Source organism: Melanotaenia boesemani, chromosome 10 (genome assembly GCF_017639745.1).
Source record: "Melanotaenia boesemani isolate fMelBoe1 chromosome 10, fMelBoe1.pri, whole genome shotgun sequence".
NCBI lineage: Eukaryota > Metazoa > Chordata > Actinopteri > Atheriniformes > Melanotaeniidae > Melanotaenia > Melanotaenia boesemani.
In genome coordinates this window covers 7521920-7541895 of record NC_055691.1, presented here as the reverse complement: position 1 = coordinate 7541895, position 19976 = coordinate 7521920, and the positions used below count along the sequence as shown (strand labels likewise).

The 19976-nt window shown below is 38.7% G+C and overlaps 1 protein-coding gene across 1 annotated transcript in view; it reads left to right on the top strand.

Annotated features, from left to right (window-relative positions):
* The first annotated feature begins 119 nt into the window (after positions 1–119).
* ranbp10 (RAN binding protein 10) overlaps positions 120–19976 on the top strand; it is a 46330-nt gene continuing 26473 nt past the window's right edge. Inside the window, exons 1-2 of the mRNA XM_041997102.1 lie at positions 120–420; positions 19738–19849. Coding sequence (XP_041853036.1) covers positions 222–420; positions 19738–19849 — 311 coding nt within the window. The 5' untranslated portion in view covers positions 120–221. The remainder of the gene's footprint in view (positions 421–19737; positions 19850–19976) is intronic.

Here is a 19976-nt window from a genome sequence, read left to right as displayed (position 1 = left end):
CGTTTCCAGATATTTTAGCATAAAAGCGAACGCACAGCTGAACTACAGTACCCACACGGCACTGTTTCAGCCTACAGTACATTCTGCTGCTTATCCGGGGATGTCACAACGCTGCTATTTTCTCCCCTCAGTCCCTCTCACTCTCAGCCTACAGCTTCATCGGACTAACACCGGGCTTTGGACTGAAAGAAACCGACAATAAGACAAAACAGAGGCCGAAAATGGCAGAGCTTGTTGCGGGAAGCCTGCCGTTAGGGGATCCTGCTTTTAATTACCAGGAACACGAGCTGAGCGAACGGCTGAAACGGCTCTACCCGGCTGTAAACGAGGAAGAGACCCCGTTACCCCGTTCTTGGAGCCCCAAGGATAAATACAGCTACATCGGGCTGTCACAGAACAACCTGCGGGTCCATTACAAAGGTTAGAGAGCTGCTTCATCCCTGATGGGTCACAGTGACAGAGAGGTCTCAGCTCAAATCTGTCAGTGTTGTTGCCGGGGGGGTCACACACGTACATACACACTCACATATTTATACACACGCATACACACTGTATGCGATTATGTTGACTGTGTATGTGTGTGTACAGCCTGGTAAATCTAGTCTGAGCTGCCTCTCCTGTCCTTGCTTTGTTCATGAATAAGCAGAGGAATGCCCAAATGGGTGACAGTGAACTCGCTAACCCTGACAGTTGGTCTTATAACCAGCAAACTGAAATTCCCCTTTAACAACATGGTATTCTTTGTTTATTTTTGTTTGTATGCTTGCCTTTTTCAGTAAGGTGACTGTATTTGACGTTCTCCATAGTTAGTATTGGAAAGGGCAGAAGCAGAAACGCATAGACAAGGGACTGACGATAAGCTAACTAATGGTATTTAACAAACAGTACTCTGCTAACGCAACGCAGACTCTCAGGCAAATATAGCAGTAGTTTACTAGCCTTTTGGCTAGCTAGCTAACGTAGCTAACCGCTCTTCCTCTTGGCTAATGTTATATTGAGAACAGTAGGCTACAAGATGGACATAAGCCAAACTTGTTGTTAACCTTTAACAATGCAGGGCCGAATGTCAATGCTGTTTAGTATTTCACCACACCAAGCGACAAAATTAGACAAAAAATGGCTTTGTTGTGTTTTCTCGCGTGATTTCATTTGCTGTGTTCTAGACGTCTTTTCCAGAAATAATTTTTTTACTCAGCCTAGAACCAACCGGCCCAACTCCATTTAGATCTGGGTGTGCGTAACAACAGCCGCAGATCCAGTCTCCAGCTGTTACACAGGAGGCCTCTGAGCATTACATCAGGCCACATTTTTTTAAAATAAATCTGGGGTATCGACACAGCCTGGCATTTTAACAATAACATCAACTACACGGTACAGTTAGTCCCTCATTCATGGCTTGAAGCTGTCAACAGGGCTTTTAGCCATCACAATATGTCCACCTTCTAAATCAAAACAAGGTGACATCTGTGTGTTCAGTTATGTCTCGGCTTGAAAATTGTCCATTGGACAGCCCCTCCAGTTGCTGGAAAGCCAGAATCTTAGGCTGTAAATAAAATAAACATAAAGGACACTTTGGGCTTGTTAGCTGTTTGCATTTGTGCAAAGGTTGAGAAGATATGTACAGACTGTGTACCCCATTTTAAAAGGGTTATCTGCTAAATATCAGCTCAGCTGTAGTCAGCCAGGCAAGGCCAAGTATTTGTTTAAATCAAGAGCTTGAACCCACTGATCATTTAATGAATAATTAATCACCTCACTGCTGATGATCTGGATCGAGGCCCACATTCAGTTTAATTGTGGTCACTTTTTATGAATGTGGATTTCTTTATATAAAGAGACAAAATGCAGTAAGCAATTGTTTAATTTCACCGTTTATTGTAATGAATGTTTTTTGTCATTGTATTCTATCCAGAATTGTCCGTGCACATGCCACAGCTGTGGTGCTGGCACACAGGGGTCTTTTAGCTAAAGATAAATCATGCCATTTCATGTTGAGGTTATTTAGGACATTGAGTCTTTATGTCTGTAAAGACTGCAGAGATTAAGTGACACTGCACAATTGTTGAAGGGTGACACATAAATAGGTCTATTCCGGAGTGCGCAGGATATTTTTTCTCCTCCTGGTTGTTCCAGCTCCTGCTCTGTTACCTCACCCTTGTGGTTTGGATGCTATTTTGACCAGTGTGCCAATTTTCTCTGTTCAAGGCCACACAGTCTCCACCTAGACCTAATGTGCACCAGCAGACACAGATTTATCTGGCCTGTCTTAGCAGCAACATGGATACATAGACAAGCATGACTTTACTCCAAATAACACTGCAAGTGGCTGATGTTGTATTTATTTATTTAAAACAATATGCCTCTGAGGTTCGTAAAAAATGTAGTATCTGGATTTAACACTGATTTAAAATAAAATTGCTGGACACATTAGAGTTTTTGTACATATCCAAGTTGTGGCACAATCTAATATGTTATTTTTGGTCTTTGAAGTTCTGAAAATTATCCTAATATGATTAATATGACTTCACCCTCAGTAGCAGCCAAACTATTAAATAACTTAATTTGGAAAAATGCAGAATATAATTAGGTTGTTCATATATTTCTGCCTTGTTGTTCTGAACTGTGCATTTTGTATCATTCAACTATTTTAGCCTGATTTAGAAATATTGAATGGCTTGTATATTAGTAAGCAATATTTTTTTATTTTAATTTTTAATAAAACCTTTTTTATTCATACTTTCATTACATTTTTACTATTTAATATTTTAACAACTTAGCACCTGAATTAATTTACATTTATATGAAAACAAATAAATACAGTAAAAAAATGAAACATTAAATAAAACAATAGCAACAAATAATAAATAAATACATTAATTAATAATGTAAAATAAACATTGAAATAATATATTAAATCAATAAAAATAAATTTTAAAAGTGCCAGAAAGCACAAAGGTTCTGAGACGCGAGAACAAAGTTGGTGTCAGAACCAGAGCCAGAGCTGTGTCTGTGTGAAGGCCTTGTTGGAGTCGGCTCATTCGTGAACGACACCTCTCTACTTTTTACCCTTATCAGACTCACGGGCAGTCATCGCTTCTGATGTCTTTCCTCCTTGGCATTGTGTTAAAACTTTTATCTTGCTTCTAATAGGGCTCCACAAACTTTTAAAATGCATAATGTAATTAGCTTTTCACACACTGTTTCTGCATTTAACTTAGTTTTTGTAAGTTCAGAAATGATGTAGTAGAGTATGTTCAGTTGTTTATCTTAGCTCATATTTGCTCAATTCTGAGAGCTGCTAAGTAAGGTATGACATATTTATTATGTCCTGATATGTCTTAGATGTATCTACACTTTTATATCTTATTTAATGTTTTAGGATATGTATATCAGTGATGTTGCTAGACACGCGTCCTGTGTTCCTGACACATTAAAATCTGAAAGGATGCAGTAAACTCACCATCAATCGTCTCGGGGACGCACTTCATTTTTCTCATTAAAAGAAAAAAAAAAATCTACATTGTGAACAAAAACTAGTGTTTAAAATTACAGTAATTAGCAAAAGTAACGTAAGTGTTTCCTCTACGTTGACTCAGCCGCCACAGCTATATTGTTAATGCCATGCCTTCAAAATGCTGATAATTAAATAGGTTCACGTGAACATTGCGCGTGTGTGTGAAATGAGCGAGTAAATTAGTACCTGCGAGTGAAAATGCTCATTGCTGGAGGCATTTCTGGACTGCGAGGAAATAATACAGTATTTATAAGCAGAGAATCACCCTCATGACGGCCTTTCAGTCCATTTTGTCCACTTATGTAGATCCATATCCTCACGGCAGTGACCAGCACACTCTGTTCTGTCACTGTCTTTATGCTCACTTATGTATGTAAATAGCTATGTCAGTTTCAAACGTTGTCATACGTCGCAGTCCTCATACTTTCATGCATGTTTTGGGTTGCCATGGTTGTTAAGTCAGTTCCTCCTCTAGTGGGCAGTGCTAAGTTCAGAGGTCACTCCCGCGAGCCGATGTTAGTTTCAGGCACCGTTTGGCAGCAGGAAATCATCGCTAGAAACTGCCCAGCAGATCCTAAACATTTGCATATAGTCTTTCTACAACAGCTCGTGCAATGTCTACATTTGTTGTGCTCAACTTCATTCTTCTTCCATCCCACCCCCCTTCCTGTTCATGTTCTTCTTCTCTGGTTTGGTTCTTTTCCTGGTTGCATGTTAGCTATTCTGCTCAGCACTGCCCCCATGATTTCTGGTGGCGTTGCTCCGTCTTCTGCGTCAAGCGACGGGTAGCTAAGCTCCCTGAAAATGGACCAAATTATGCAGAAGACGAACAGTTTTGTATTATATAATTTGGTATGTCTTCTGACGTGTCTTATACTTATTAGTTGGTTTCTGGTGGACAACAGAGCTAATGTTAGAAAGAACTTCTCTAAAGTGTTGTCAACACATGTAAATAAATGAACAACGCTGAGATTTTCCATCTCTGTAAAGGGCGATTCAGCTGAATCTTTGGGAACGTAGACCACATTAGACCAGCTCCTGGTAAAAAATAAAACCACTACAGCCCAAGGGTTAGGTGCAGAACAACCTGACACAGGTGAGGTAGAGAAAGCAGGAGAGTCGAGTGGAGGAGCAGGGCAGGCAGTGGCATAGGAGACAATGATATAAAATATCCATTTAGTTGGATTTATCCTCGTTGGGACTGCAGAAATCACTTTTTGGGAAATGACATTCATTGCAGTAAGTGACAAGATGCTGTCTCATCATCTTTTAGTAACTTTTGTCTTTATCACAGACATTAAATACATCCGAAGCTTCGTCCCTTTGTAGTAAGACTGAGAAAAAAGTAAGTTTGCTTTCTGGAGCTTGTCCTTATTGTTTATAAAAATATCTGCTTGTTCCATAGAGCTGACGGATTCCTAAACCAATAGTATGATGACGATGCTGTTTGGTTCATGGTTTGGTTGTCTGCAGATGTGTTAAATAAAAATATTTAACATCCATTTGAACCTTTTTAAACCCATCAGTTTATCTTTCTGGCTATCAAACTTATAAACAGTCAGAGCTCCGATAAGACTTGAGTTTTCTAGTTGCTCGACACCATAGTGCAGTCGGACATTGTTTCTCTGGAGTCACGCCAAAACATTGAAAACAAATTGATGAATAAATCATGCAGAAGGGTAAATATTGGACTTAGAATCATCATGTGGCTGAAGACACAACTTTAAAAGTAGGTTAGTGTCTGCTATAAGAAATGCTAGCATATGTGTCATAAGAACTTTATAACACACGGTGGTTAATTTCATATTAGTCTGATAGTCATTTTCATGTTAGTCTGACATGAAAATGTAATATTGATCTTATTCAAACCACATTACAGTCACCAGTCAAAAGCTTCAGGGTGACATAGATCACTGCCTGGATAAGTAAACGAAAATGCATAATTTGCAAAAGTGTAACATGCTAATTTAACCAAATTTTGACAAAAGACTTGACATGAGTGTAAATTCTGAATTTATCATCTGTAGAGGAAATCTGGTGCCAAGGATGAAGACAAAGGTTTTGGTCCTGTTATACAAGCATTTAATTCCTCACAGTATCAGGCCCATTGGTCCCCAAATCTGCCCATTCAGCGCACCTTGGACAGGTTCAACTCTATTCATCACAGCAGTGCTCTAATAGTCAATCAGTAGCTACATCAAGATACAGTAATTTAGGTGCTGCTTGGCATTAGAAACCTTTCCTTTGTGTTTATTAGAATTGCAGTCACCAGATTTTTAGCACTTTCTTTTGAAATAGATCAACTAAATTCATGTGAGTTGAATTGTTGTATGTTATAATTGGTGTTTTGATCCAGGCCACCCACTGGACAACTCAGTGATTGTGTCAGCATGCAGAGTATGAGGAATGAGGACTGATCAGAGATGAAAGTGATCGTGTAAATGTGACCACGCCTCCACGGAGGCTAGAGGCAGACCAGGGCAGCCCAGAGACCCAGGGATCAGCGGCAATCCCGAAGCACGGACCCAAGCCACCACACCACAAAGACTAGCCGACCCACCCCGAGGGTGGCAGAGGAAGGCCCCGGCCAGAAGCCCCCTTGGTCAAGGGGCACAGACCCCGGCAGGCCAAGATCGGCAGCTGTCGACCCCACCAGGCACTGGGTGGCCAGAGCGAAGGGCCCCAAACCTCAAGCAACATCTGTCCACAGGGCAGAGTTTCTCCGTTTTTTGCAGAGTTTCTTTGACGGTTTGCTTCAGTTCCAGTAAATTTTTCTTAATTTAGAACAACAATGGCGCTCGACATGGTAGAGTGTCTACAAGAGACTGTGGAAGTAGACAAAGAAATTATCCATCTGTTGAACATTTTATAGCACAAACAAATGAGAAGAAGAAGAAGGAGACATCGTTCCGCAGTCGTTCAACAAGAAGATCCAAAAAACACATAATCACAAACTGACCAATCACAATGGATTACTTCCACGTCGCCACATTAGCGTAAATGGACTGCACGTCTGGTTGGGAAGGGGGCGTGTCAAGCCCCTGCAGACCAACCTATGGCAGTGTCGGCGTACTCGACCTGAAGCAGACGCCGTCCCTTTAAAGCGCAACGTGATGTGTCACATCGATGTCTTTTGTGATGGATAGTTTTGCTGTTCAAACATAATCGACCCAGCATGACGTCCATGGCTTTCAGTTGTCCATGTGCAATAGTCACAGTCTGTAGAAGAAACAGCATTTAATTCCAGATATATCTTATTTATTTTCACTATTGTAGCTTTTATTTATGACCCAAACAAACAGGAGCTATTCTGCTGAAGGACAACTGGAAGTCAGTGGTAGCTGGATGTTTTAAATTCTCTACTCAGGTTGAAAAGAAATTTTCAAAACAATTTTTATAACAGCCTCCCACGTCCAGGTAGAAGTCCTGTAGCCTTTTCCATCTGAGAAATCCAAAGTTAATATGGAGCATTTATTTATTTTTTACACAGGCGAGGAGATTTAGTTGGAATGAGACTTTTTAGTTACTTTACTTTGTTGTTATACAAGTAAATCTTTTTGGTATGAAAATATAGAAAAAAATAAAACTAATAGACATATAAGGAAGGTTTAGGTGATTTTACACATAATAGTGCTGGGAAATTGAGTTATGCATAATAATCATAAAACCGTGATTATTTCTTTGACAATAATCGTGTCAAGAAAATCTGTAATCGTGACATCCCTAGTCTGAATTTAAGTGCAAATGTTTTGTTCAATTTCCAAATGTTTAGTCCAATTTCAGCTTAGTGACTGAGAAAAATGTCAGCTGTTATGTAATAAATGGGCAACTATCAGGAGAGACAAAAAGCGATAATCATTCAGTCTGAACATGATCGTCTCTGTAAGAAGGACTTGAGATTAAAGTGAAAGCACTTGTGGGCCTTTGGGAAATTTTTATGTCTGCTGTATCTTCAGAGTTTGTTTTGTTTTTTATATTGATGATGTATTTCCTGTTGATCTATATTATATGTAACTCACTGTATGTTTTCTTTTGAAGATGTACAACCTTATGAATTAAATGTGCCATATAAATAAATGTGCAGGGGTTTCTGTCCTGGAAAGCAACTTCTCTGTCAGTGATGGAGCAAAAGTAGCTTTAAGCCTAATTTATGCTCCAAGCTAAGTATGCATACATATATAGGCAGAGCTACCAGTGCATATTTGGGTCTGTTTTCACAGAACTTGTGGATCCATAACCCAGACTTGGCAAACAGAGCAGTACCAACAGAAACTGTGGGGGGAGTGTTGCACAGTATAGCTGACAGGCAACCAGTGAAAAGAACGAAGAAGAAGAAGAAGCTGTGATTAATATAATGGCGGCACAGACCATCTTCATCTATTGTGCTACTATTATGTCTCTTTCTCAGAATGTACATTGTCACGATCATTTACACCTTACTCTTGTTTGCAATTGTCTGAAACTGATATAGGAACTCAGAAGTGAGCTCTGAGCTCTGCACTCGAGTGGAGTGGTTCCCAACCTGGGGTCCCTGACCTCACTAAGAGGGTCCCCAAAGAGCGCAGGGGGTCCATGAGGCTTAGACTGTACAGAGCCTGTGTGATTGTTGAAATTACTGTAAGGACATGTCCACACAGAGATGAGTTGAAGTGTATCTGCTTCAGTTTTTTATCTTTTGGACATTTTTCTTTCACATGAAATAGTCATTTTTGGAGCCTGAATTTTTTTTTTTTTTTTTTTGGACACCACTTTGGTAGTTGCATGAAGGGGTTCCTGTTTTTACTACTATTTATGAACATAAATGGAGCAGAAATTAGATTTAATTTAAAAGTTGAAATTTTAGTGTCACCAAACTTTTGCCTCGTTTGGCTCTAGGTTTGTTCCTCACAATATTTAAATCGGTTTCTTTCCTGGCAACAGAGGGCACTTTGGCAAAGTGGCTCCACCTACCAATATCTTGTATTTATCTTGCATCTTGGAATCTGCAGTTTAAACTAAGCTTATTTAAGAGACATTCCTCATTCCTATAGCTTGATTGTTGTCATTCAGTGATCAGGGGCCTCATTTATCAAACTGTGCGTAGCAAAGCAAACTAAGCAAACTACAGATGGCGTCTGCAGCGCAAAAAGGAAATGCTGCACACTTCAACTTTCAGATTTATAAAAGCGTGCGCACGCACGTCCTACACCTGTTTCTGTTTATAAATCAGAATCAACTCTAAAGCAGGTGCACGTGAGGGAACGCCTTCCCACGGCCACATGGTGGCTATAAATGGTCAGGTGGACGCCTGTGATACTTATAAATCACATTATTTGCGTGATGGCTCAGGAGGGAAAAGAAGGAAAACAGTGGAATTTTTCGGGGTGTGAGACTGAGCTCCTGATGGACCATGTTGACAAACGTAAAAATGTTTAATTGGTGGGCACGACGTGGGCATTTCTTGTGTCAGAAAGGCAGAATAGTGGCAGCAGGTGGCAGATGCTGTCATCGCAGTATTAGAACCCAAGACATGAGGAACATGAGGCCGGATATCTCAGCCGGTCGAGCATCCGTCTGCCATGCGGGACCCGTAGTACAAATCCCACAGTGGTGGGATTTTGGAGACTTTGGAGAAAAGCGTCTGTTAAATGACAGCAAGGGTACTGCTAATTTAGTAATTTGTTTTAATTTATTAAATAAATATGTACAGATACATCTGAGACTAGTAGCAGTTTAGTATTAAATAATATTTCTTTCTAGTTGCTGGGTGTTCCAGCTGGGTGGGCGGTGCAGAGGGACACAATACCGCTATTAACCAGGTGGACAAGGAGTTGTGGGGAAAAAAAGACTGTCTAAACAGACAATAAAAATAAAAATTAAAAGAAAATGAAAAAGCATCAGTAAGAATAAATATATAAATAAAAGGAAATCCACCTCTTGTGTGTTTCATTAGCGTTGCATCACTTCTAGACCTCCAGCCTCCGGTCTGGGTCCCGTTCTGCTGGAATGAAGGACCAAAGCTTTTCACACGGACTGCTACATGCTGGCAGCAGACTGTCCACCTTATTTAGCTGAATGCATTTTAAAACAAGTACGTTTTGTTTCACAATGACAGAACATATTTTAGTGGTTGAGGTTCTTATTGATATCATGTATCCATGTATTGTGGATAGATTCTGGTCAGACCTGGTTTTAGATATCATTTGTGTCTTTATGGGCTCAGTTTTTAAGATGTGGTGACATTTTAACTGTATAAACTGCAAACTGCAACTAACTGAATAGTCACCAGCTCACCCTTCCCTTCTAAGCATGTAGGAGGAATTATGGTGGCCCAGGAAAAGACAGAAATATTGCTGGAGCATCAGAATGCTGACTGTCCATTTTTAGGCTATTTATAGTAACATAAAGGTGGAGGAAGACGGGGCAAAGAGGGGGACTTATAAACATATAAACGTCCATATGCATGGGTTTTAATACACTTCAGGGACAATCATGTTTTATTGGGGGAATAATCAAGTGCATCAAAATGCAGACGTGGAAGATCTGAATCAGTTAACAGATGTCAGAATACAATAATCTACAAGTTAACTGGTTTGGAAATGTTGATGGAACACAAAAGGAAGAACTTGAAAAAGCAGAACCGAAGTGATTGGACAGCCTATAAGTGTCTCACAAGCATTTTGGCTTCCATAAAACTAGAATAAAACATTTTGTTAATGTATCAAATGTATTGAGAAAAGATGAAAAACACTGTTGTCGCTGCCGCCAACCAGAGGACCATCAAGCAAGCGACGTCAAAGTTTGATCCCAACCAGCCAATTATAAACCAGTACAACTTCTATTTAAATGGTTTTCCATCTATATTTAGTCCTAGTAGCAGGGCTTTTCTGCTATGTTGCACACTTTGGAATGGAGATGAAAGCTCTCTAAAGCCTGGTACACACATAGCGATTTTTGGGCTGATTTTGCCTCTTCCCGACCTCGAATGGCAAACACCCGATCATAGTGAGATTTCCCTGTCCAGTTATCACTTGGTCTGAGGTTTGTTATGAGCTGATTGTCCCAATAATCCGCTCCAAAACGGGTCGTAGCCGACAATTGGGAATATTGAACATGTTCAACATGCTTCTTCTTCTTCGTTTTTGCCCGTTGTTGCTATGGTTCTTCTTTTGAGTTTCGATGTTTGTCCGGCTCGGAGGACTAGATTGTAGATAAGTTGCAGCATCGTTATGTGTGTGTTGTTCTGTGATTAGATTATCGGCACACACCACACACATGTTTAAAACTGTTTAATGCCTGATTTTTTATCTTCATGTGTGAGGTCTCGAACCGATAAAAAATCTCATAAGATTAAAAAAAATCGTTATGTGTGTACCAGGCTTAAGATATTTTATTGAATCACAATGTTATATCACCATCACTGTACGTTTCATTAAATGATTGGCAGCTAGCATCTCATGTACTCTGAGCAATTTTATTGTTAATTGCACAAACCGTAAAATTAAGATTTTTATTAATGATTCAGAATTTGCTGACACCTGTATTAGTTAGTGTAAGTATTGTGCTACACTGCTCTTCTCCATTTTAGTGGCAAATGTAACCTTCAAGCTAAGTGGCCACTCCTTTTCTATTTGTCATTTTAATGAAGTATACTGTTCTAAATACTTTACCTTTTTAAATGGTAAGTAGTCGACACAGTAGCCGTATTTACATGAAGCACTTTTGATAAGATCAAAGATCCAAATCAGAATAAATTCAGCATGTAAACACCTCAGCTTATCTGATCAACCTCAGTCAGAATTTACAGTCAGATCAGGAGGGGTGGTTTAAACCTTTTCACGATTAGGTCGGCAATAAAAAAATAACCATGTATCCACACACTGATCTTTTCTGTGGTGTTTGTTGTCTCTGCACATGGTTGAGCCACGTGGGGGTTAGGTGAAGTCATGAGTTTCAGGGTACACTTGAAAAATGGCATCAGCAAAACAGAAGTGGACCGTGGCGGATACATTTCTGTTGGAAACTGAAAGAGTTAATTAAGGATCGACAGTCAAAAGCCCCAAAATGAAAAATAAATCTTCTTTATCTCCCTCTGAATTGGTATGCATAGTGCATGTCAAAAGTGGTACAGTTGTATTGAATCACCTAAACATACACAGATGTAAGAAAATGGAATAAATCAGATATACAGGTCTACAAAAACAAAGACATTGCACACATCTCGGTGTGTTAATCCAATTTCTTATAATTGGATGACTGCCATCTGATAAAATATATCAGATTATGCGGTCTACATGCATTCTCTGGTAACTGCAAAAATCAGATAATTCGATTTTTGGTGTGCATGTAAACGAGTTCAGTGTTTTCTTTACCCACAGCTCCTTAGTCTATACATTTTCATGTTATTGACATGGTTACTCCACCTGCTAGCTTTGGAGTCTTTTCATTTAGGTTTGTAAATATGTTGCCCTGCAACATATGTGTTTATATATTTTTTAACAAATGTAAACATATGTAATCTAAAGCCTCTTCAGATATTTGCTGAATCTGAGTTTGTTGGAGATGATATTGAGGCTTTTTTTGCTAAACACAAATTGTTTTGGATTTTCTCCCATATATATCCCAAATGGGAGATGTAAATATATTTTTACACCTTGTAATAATGGTCAGAAAGCTGTGACCTGAATGCACCATTGACATTAAGGTGTTGTAGTTTAGCCTAATTTCATTTAGGTAGGACAAACAAGAAGCTGAAAAACATACAATGTGGCTGCCAACAAGGCCGGCTTTACGCAGGGGCAAGAGGGGGCAGTGCCCCCTCAAACAAACATTCTGCCCCCTCAATCAAATGCGCCGAAATGGGCAAATCTCTCCAAACGCTCTCTCCCCTCTGTACTGAACTCTGTGTGTCGGAGCTTCACAGGATCCATTGTACTGTCTTCAACAAGTCCTTCCCACCACCACAGAAAACAACCAATCAGTGTTTAGTATGCAAATGAGTTGACATACAGCCTGATCTTGCGGTGTCATATTTCTCCCCCTCGTAGAGAGAGCGGCTGCTGAGCTCCAGCGGTAAAACTTATAGAGTAAAGCTCTGTTAAATGTGTTGTAGCGATACTGAATAAATACTTATAATAACAGACGTATTTATTGCATCTATTCTGTCAACTGGGGTTTGTTTCTGTTCTATTTAAACGTGTCTACGCCTGTTAGTAGGAGCAGTGATCAATCACGCACGGGCCATAGATGTGACTGCCTCCTCGGTACAATACAGACTGAGGGAAAACGAGCTGCGCATATGAGACCCCTCAAGCTCCGCCCAGCCTTTAGTTCAGCATGCTAGTTTGAAGAAAAAAATAACAGAAAGTTTCACTCTACATTCCCGCTGCTTTCAGCAGTTCAGCTCAGAGCTTCATGTATGCCTCAGCTTAAACAGACGACAATGTGCATTTCCGATCTTGGAGAGTTGTAGTTAGAAAAAAAAAAAACTCCGGCCACAAAACCCACTTTGGAAAGTTTCATTCAGTCCTCCTGCATGATGCATCCATTTTTTAGAGCTTTTAAAAAAGGTAGTGCTGATTCTTTAATCATTATGGTCTATATACAGACAGAAACAAACACACAGATAGTTGAGTTTATTGTTATTAGTTTCAAATTTATTCAAAATGCTTAGACATCTAATGGCTGTCCAATAGGGCAATTGTTATTTTGTTGGTTGTTAAAGCTTTGATAATGGATCATTCTTTTCTTTTTTCTTACTTCATTTTGTTATTGATATTTTCTGTTCCCCCCCTGAGGGATTGCCACCTTATTGTGGTCAGGGGGTTTGCGTGCCTCAGTGACTCTAAGAGCTATACCAGCAGGAGCTTTGGTTTCAGGTGGGACACCCAAGCTGGACAGGTCTTAGAGTAGAGGCCTGACAAAGTGCAATCCATTTCTTTGAAGTTGGACTCCACTAACAGCACAGTTCCGTTAAAGAAACACTTAAAAAACAACAACAAGAAAATGCTGAAGTATGTACTCATAGTGCCCCCTTCAAATTTATGCCTGCCCCCTCATGTATGCATTCCTAGAACCGGCCCTGGCTGCCAAATGTATGTGTGGACACAAACAGCTGCATATACTCTTGTTTTTCAGCAGTGGCTTGGAGGCTAGGGAAGCAGTTTTTGACCTGAAGGTCATTGGTTTGCTTCCCTGACCAACAATGAATGATCAGCTGGCTCACTATGTCCCCATCACCATGAAAAGCCTCCCAGCAAGCCTTAACACCTCCCCAACAGCTACCCAGTTACTCCAGTAGCTATAGTTTCTCCAGTTGTATGCTATTTTTTTCCAGTGTGTATTCTTAAATTGCTCATTGATTGTAGTGTGTGTTTAGAAGTGTGTATTAAATGTATATATCGAAATGTTGTATGATTCACTCCTCTGCTGCCGAGGCTGTTGACTGAACAAAACAGAGGGCAACATGTTGCTGTGAGCTTTGTTGTCATTGCTGTTATTGAACTGATAGATTTTGCTCTTTCGCCCTGGTAATGGTCAAAGATAGAGCCTGGGGTGGGATCACTGATATGGTTGTAGGCATTTAAGGTCTTACAGTTATGATGGTTAAGAAGAGCAGGAGTTTAACCTTTTGATCTTTGACATGTGGGGGAGAAGCCGGCTGTCATGTGGCAGGTTGTGACACTTCCAGCGCTCTTTCTTAAAGGGCTGGTTTGTCTTAATCAATCTACACAACAACATGGTGAGATTTTTACTTAACATGAAGGGTTAATAGCTCTGTGACTGTTACAGCTGTGGTTACTCACGTGTTATTACACAAATTCTTAATGAGACCTTTGAAATTGTAATTAGACATACTTTAATTTATGCTGCTGCAAAGAGATGTGTTGGCTTTGTGAGGATTAGAAATAGAAATTCTGGATCAGAATATCACAACAAATGCACAACTTGAACATGCCCAGGCATGTTGGCCACATGCACACACATGTAATGACACAGTTCTGTACCACAGTAGATTAATGGGGTCACAGAACATGCAGAAGTAAGAGTTAACATATGTCATGATCAAAAGTTTGATTTCCTGATCCAGTTACATTTTTCTCCATATATATGTATATATTGATGGACTAACATAGGTGCATATTTGATGTAGTGCTAGTGCACTGCAAATCCAGATTTTTCAACATCACATTCAGAAGCTAAGAAATCACTGCCAGCATGAATGATAGATTTTCTGAATTGCAGAATCTCAAGGTTAATTATAGAGGAGAACACTGCTTGGTTTCAGTCAGCAGTATATTTGATTGTAGCTGCGTGTCCCGTGTGACAGCGACTGAGGCTGCCATGTTCATGTGTCTCTCGTGAGCACAAAATACAGCAACAGCCTCAAGGTGTCTGCTGACAACCAGCTGCTACGTTTAAAGTTACAGCCTGTCTGTGTTTGGTACATGCACAGGATTAACAGCGGCTTGCTATGTGTCACAACAGGTGAGCGCAGTCACTGGAGTAATGGCATGTTACAGAAAGGGATGCACATGCTTAATGTGGAGGCTAGATTGCCATTATACAACACTCTACTGAACACAGTTTCCCTCATAACCCAGGGGATTGCATAAGCAGCCATCTGAATATAGAGTGACACACAGTAATGTCTGTTGTGCTTGAATCTTATTGGTCTAGACACAATACATGAGCTTTGTGACCCTGCTGTTGACATCTTTACAGTAGAGAGTGTAGGAGTCTCTTACTGTTTGATTTTGTTTTCAACCTGCTGAAAGATAAAGTTCAGCAGGTTGAAAACATGGTTCCTCAAATGAGCTTTTACTGCCAATATGTTTAAGAAGAGCAGATTTTTACACACCACGTGCATCTTTTCTAGTTTTTGAAAATGATTTGAGATGACGAGTATATATGCTCAACGCGTCTGCATGTGGGTCGTGGCAGGATAAATCAGTAGCAACGATGTGTCGTTTGTGAACGAGCCGGCTGTAAGAGCCGATTCTTTGTAGTGAACAAGTAGACTTCTATCGGGCAACCGAATCTTCCAAAGGGGCGGGACTTTATTTTACCTTTTTTCTTTCCCTCTGGGGTTAATTATTTTTCATTAAGATTTTGATTTTTCTTCATTTTCTTTGTTTCTTGTGGTTCTTTGTTCACTTGTTTTAAAGGTTTAGTTAAAATATGAAATAGTAACTAAAAAAAAAAAAATTACGATAAACAAAACAAAATAAAAAAAGGTTTTATTAAAACACAAAATTAAGTCATTTACCAACTTACAAACTTTTCATTTTTGCTAAAATGGGCAAGAACAGAAGCTTTGAGCCAGAAGAGGCGAATCTTTGAGAAGAGCTGGACTTCCCATCACCACTCATTAGACGTACACAATTGCACAGATGTTGCGTTTAATCTGAATTAAACATGAAAAGTTTGAAAATTTGGTCATTGATTGGGTTTATTATATGTTAAAATTTATAATAAAAATGTTTCAAACTGTAGTTTAATGTAATTGTTAAGCAGTAATCACTGACAACTGGAGTAACTGGGAGTTTTTATTGCTGCTGGTTTCTGGGTAAGTTAAATACAAAACGGATGGAAGAAATTAGTCAAAGGGAAAGGTAAAACCAGATGCTAGCCCAGAGTAGATGTGGTTGATTTTCCCTGGTTAACACTAAAAATTATGATTATCTTAATTCTGTGGTTTTAAAAAGCATCCCTATATAAATTAGTAAAGCCTCGTTTGCCATTCACCTATGTACCCATGAGTAAATTTATTTAATAATTTGTAAGAAAAATTAAACATCATTAGAAGATATTAATCAAATGGCAAAACTATTGCAATTTACAACCATTACTACACTGGTAAAATAATCCAAAACAAAAATTTACAAAAATAATAAACTTACAGTGTGTATGTCTTTATAGATCTCCAATATGACAATTTAAGTTTCACAACAATAAATATATTTACATGAAAAAATTATGACAAAATAAAAAATAGAACAAAGTAGATTTTTCACAGTACTTATAGTAAAAAGAGAGAAGTAATGGTAAAACAATGTATAATATGGTAGACGATGCAAATAAAAGTAATTATGTGTGACTGTGTTAAAAAGATAATGTTTTTTTGCATTGTAAAAACATTACAGCCTCGCCATTTAATTTTTTCTTCTTCACTGATTTCGAACAGTTTATTATTATTAAAAAAAACAAAAACAGAGCTGTGCAGATTTATTACAAAGGATGAAAAATGATGATGAATGAAATGATCAGTTACTTGTTGTAAATTTAAGTTTCGTGCAGGCTTCACTACTGTTATTGCATAAAGGTTTATATCAAACTGAACGGTTCGTTTCAGGGTCAACCTCAACTTTCAGTCAGAAGACCTGACATCAGCGTTGACATCTGAAAGCACTCTTTCCATCAGAAAGTTTACTTACTTATAATTTCTGTTTTCTTTGTTTGATTATAAGTTAACCTTTGTGGTTTGCTGCAGTTTACTACCCTTTCAGGGCATTAGAGGACAAAAAGGTCCTCCTCAGAACACTGCTTTTAAAACATTACAGACTAATATTCTTTCCACTTTTTATTCCTCAAATCACTCAAAATGAATTCCCAAAATCTGTAATTATTTAGATTATTTTAACCCTTTAAATGTCAGTTTGATCACATGTTAAATTTTTTTAGGGAAAAAAAAAGCCAAAAGAAAAAAAAAAACCCATTATTTTCCATATAAGCTTTTAGGTTGTTGGGTTTTTATTTAAAAATCACTCTTGAATGTTCTAAAGAATGTTAACCAAATTTTATTTGATGCAATGGTTTTGTTTTATTTTTTTTTCAGTCAGATTCATAATTTTATTCCCATTCTGGTCATCAGAGGCTCATTCACCTTCAGTCCTAATGAAAATGCCAAATATGTAATTATTCAAATTATTTTTAGCCTTTAAATAACAATTTAATTACATGATGTCACAGTTTATATTTAAAAAGAAAAAAGACCATGTTGTTTTTTATTCTGTTCCCATTCCTGACATGATAGTAAATTTTCTTGTGTCCTGTTTACTTTTTAAGAAAAATTTCAGTTAGAATTTTTAAGTTTTTTAAGGGAAACACTTTCTTCCAAAAAAAAAAAAAAAAAAAAAAAACACAACAACAAAAATAAAAAAACATGTAATATGGGGTAACACAACCAAAATGATGGCCAAAAAAAAAAGGAAAAAATGACCTGAAAGGACAACTTAGGCTGCTGGTCTGACATAAACTGCTGCTTCTTTGCTCTTCATGATCCTTGTAAATGATTTTCTTGACAGTAGTCTTGGGGCCGTGGTACACTAAGCCAGGGTTGGCCAACGTCAGTCCTCAAGATCCACAATCCTGCAGGTTTTCCATGCATCCCTGTACCAACACACCTGACTCACCTGACAGCCTATAAGGATCTGCACAATGACTTATTAGTTTAAGTCACGTGTGTCGGTGCAGGGATGCATGGAAAACCTGCAGGATTGTGGCTCTCGAGGACCGACGTTGGCCACCCCTGCACTAAGCGAACAATCAGCTATAAGGCGTGTCTGGAGCATCGGTGAACGTCTGTCTTTGTGTAACACCGTCAGCGCTGTCGAACTCTCTCAGCATTTTTTTTCTTTATCTCCGTCAGTGAGAAGACTCAGTCTAATTGGCTGTTCAATACAGCGAATCAGTTTATAACAACAGAAGCGGCCATGATAACAGAAAGCAAGCAGCTAGCCTAACACACCACAACCTCTTCTTATTTGTCTTCTTCAACTTTCCAAAATAAGTTAGACTTTTTACACCATCAGGGTCATGTAGAACGAAGAAACTGATAATCAGAATTTTTTAACAGGCTTTGTTTAGCATTACAAAAAATAAACAAAACACAGACACAAACTAGAAATCTGCAGTAGGAAGTCTTTCTGGTTCTTGTTTTGGTTCATAAGAGCCATTAGAGACTGTTAGGATTTTATCCAGAAAACTTAACCCTTTAATGCCTTACGTTTCATATTTGATACAGTTTCTAAGACCTGTAGAGAATGTGCATGCGACGTCACCGTGGGTATTGCTGCCATTTTGGGAGCGCTCGGGTACTGTTTCCATCAACACTCTGGTTTCTTACTAGTAACCTTGTTAAAAACATATGTAAAACACTCCGATAAGAAACGTCCTCAGCGCCAGTTACTAATAACTTAGATCATTTCAATCTACTGAACAATGAGTGAAGGTTTAGATGCGTACCCACCAGATTCAGTCTCAGACGTTGGTGTTCACCTGGTGTTTGGTGAAAGTTCCTGCACCCGCCATGAATCTGAAGACTACCAATCATTAATGTTCATGCAGACATTTTACAAACGAATGGATTTAAACGTGCGTGTCTACAAACTTTCAGCTGAACCTACACAATCATACCGAAAATATATGTATGTTTGATTTTCTAATATTTTGATTTGAAATCAAATGAATCATCCGTTCATCGGTGTGGATTCATATCTGATAAATGAATATATTCAGGAAAAGACAGATGTCTAAATAAACAGAATTAATTAATTTAATTCATCTTGTTGAAGCAAAAGAAGCAGTGAAAATAGGAAAGCAAAGGGTGGGTGAAATGCTGGTCAGAAATTCTGAATAAGACAGAGATTAAAAAGACGAGAGCCACTGCTGAACCGATGTAAACAGACCGTGGGTACAACCAAAATGGCAAATTATTCCCACAAACATCGAAGGGAATTCTCTATTAAAGCTTTTTATAGCAAAGGTTTTGTTCAAAACTACAATAAATAATAAGACATTACAGATGGTAATTCATCTGTGCATTTTTTTCTTTTACACTGTCAAAGAGCCTAATAACAATTTTAAAAACACATTATTTTATTATTGATTATACTTATTTCTTGGGTGAAGCTTTAAAGGGTTGATATGCCACTTACAAAGAAGATCTTCCTACATTTCATCCTAATCTAGAAACCATGTTTTTAATCTTGTGGATTTAGAGATGTGATGAATGCAGGGGTGTTATTTTGTCTTTTTTGTGACTCGTCTATTCACAAAGCTCACGTCTGGAAAATACTCAGCACTGACTTGGTGTTGTTATAAACATGTGTTATATGACTAGACAGCTCAGGGAGTTTCAGTAAAGCTTAGTTAGTCTAAAAATTCTTAATTTTATGGCTAAATGATATGGAGTTATACAGTAAACATGTTTGCTTATTGCACATACATTTATGTTTTTCCAGGCCATGGAAAGAACCACAAGGACGCAGCATCAGTGCGAGCCACACACCCAATCCCTGCTGCCTGTGGGATCTACTACTTTGAAGTGAAGATCGTCAGTAAAGGTCGAGATGGGTAAGCAGAGACAACTCTGTTAAGCTTCAGAGCCTCTGTCCAAAGCGACCATAGCTGCTCCTTTACCTCTCGCTCCAAACCAAGTTGTCTTTCCCACTTACGTGACAACAGTTTGGAAACTAAAAGT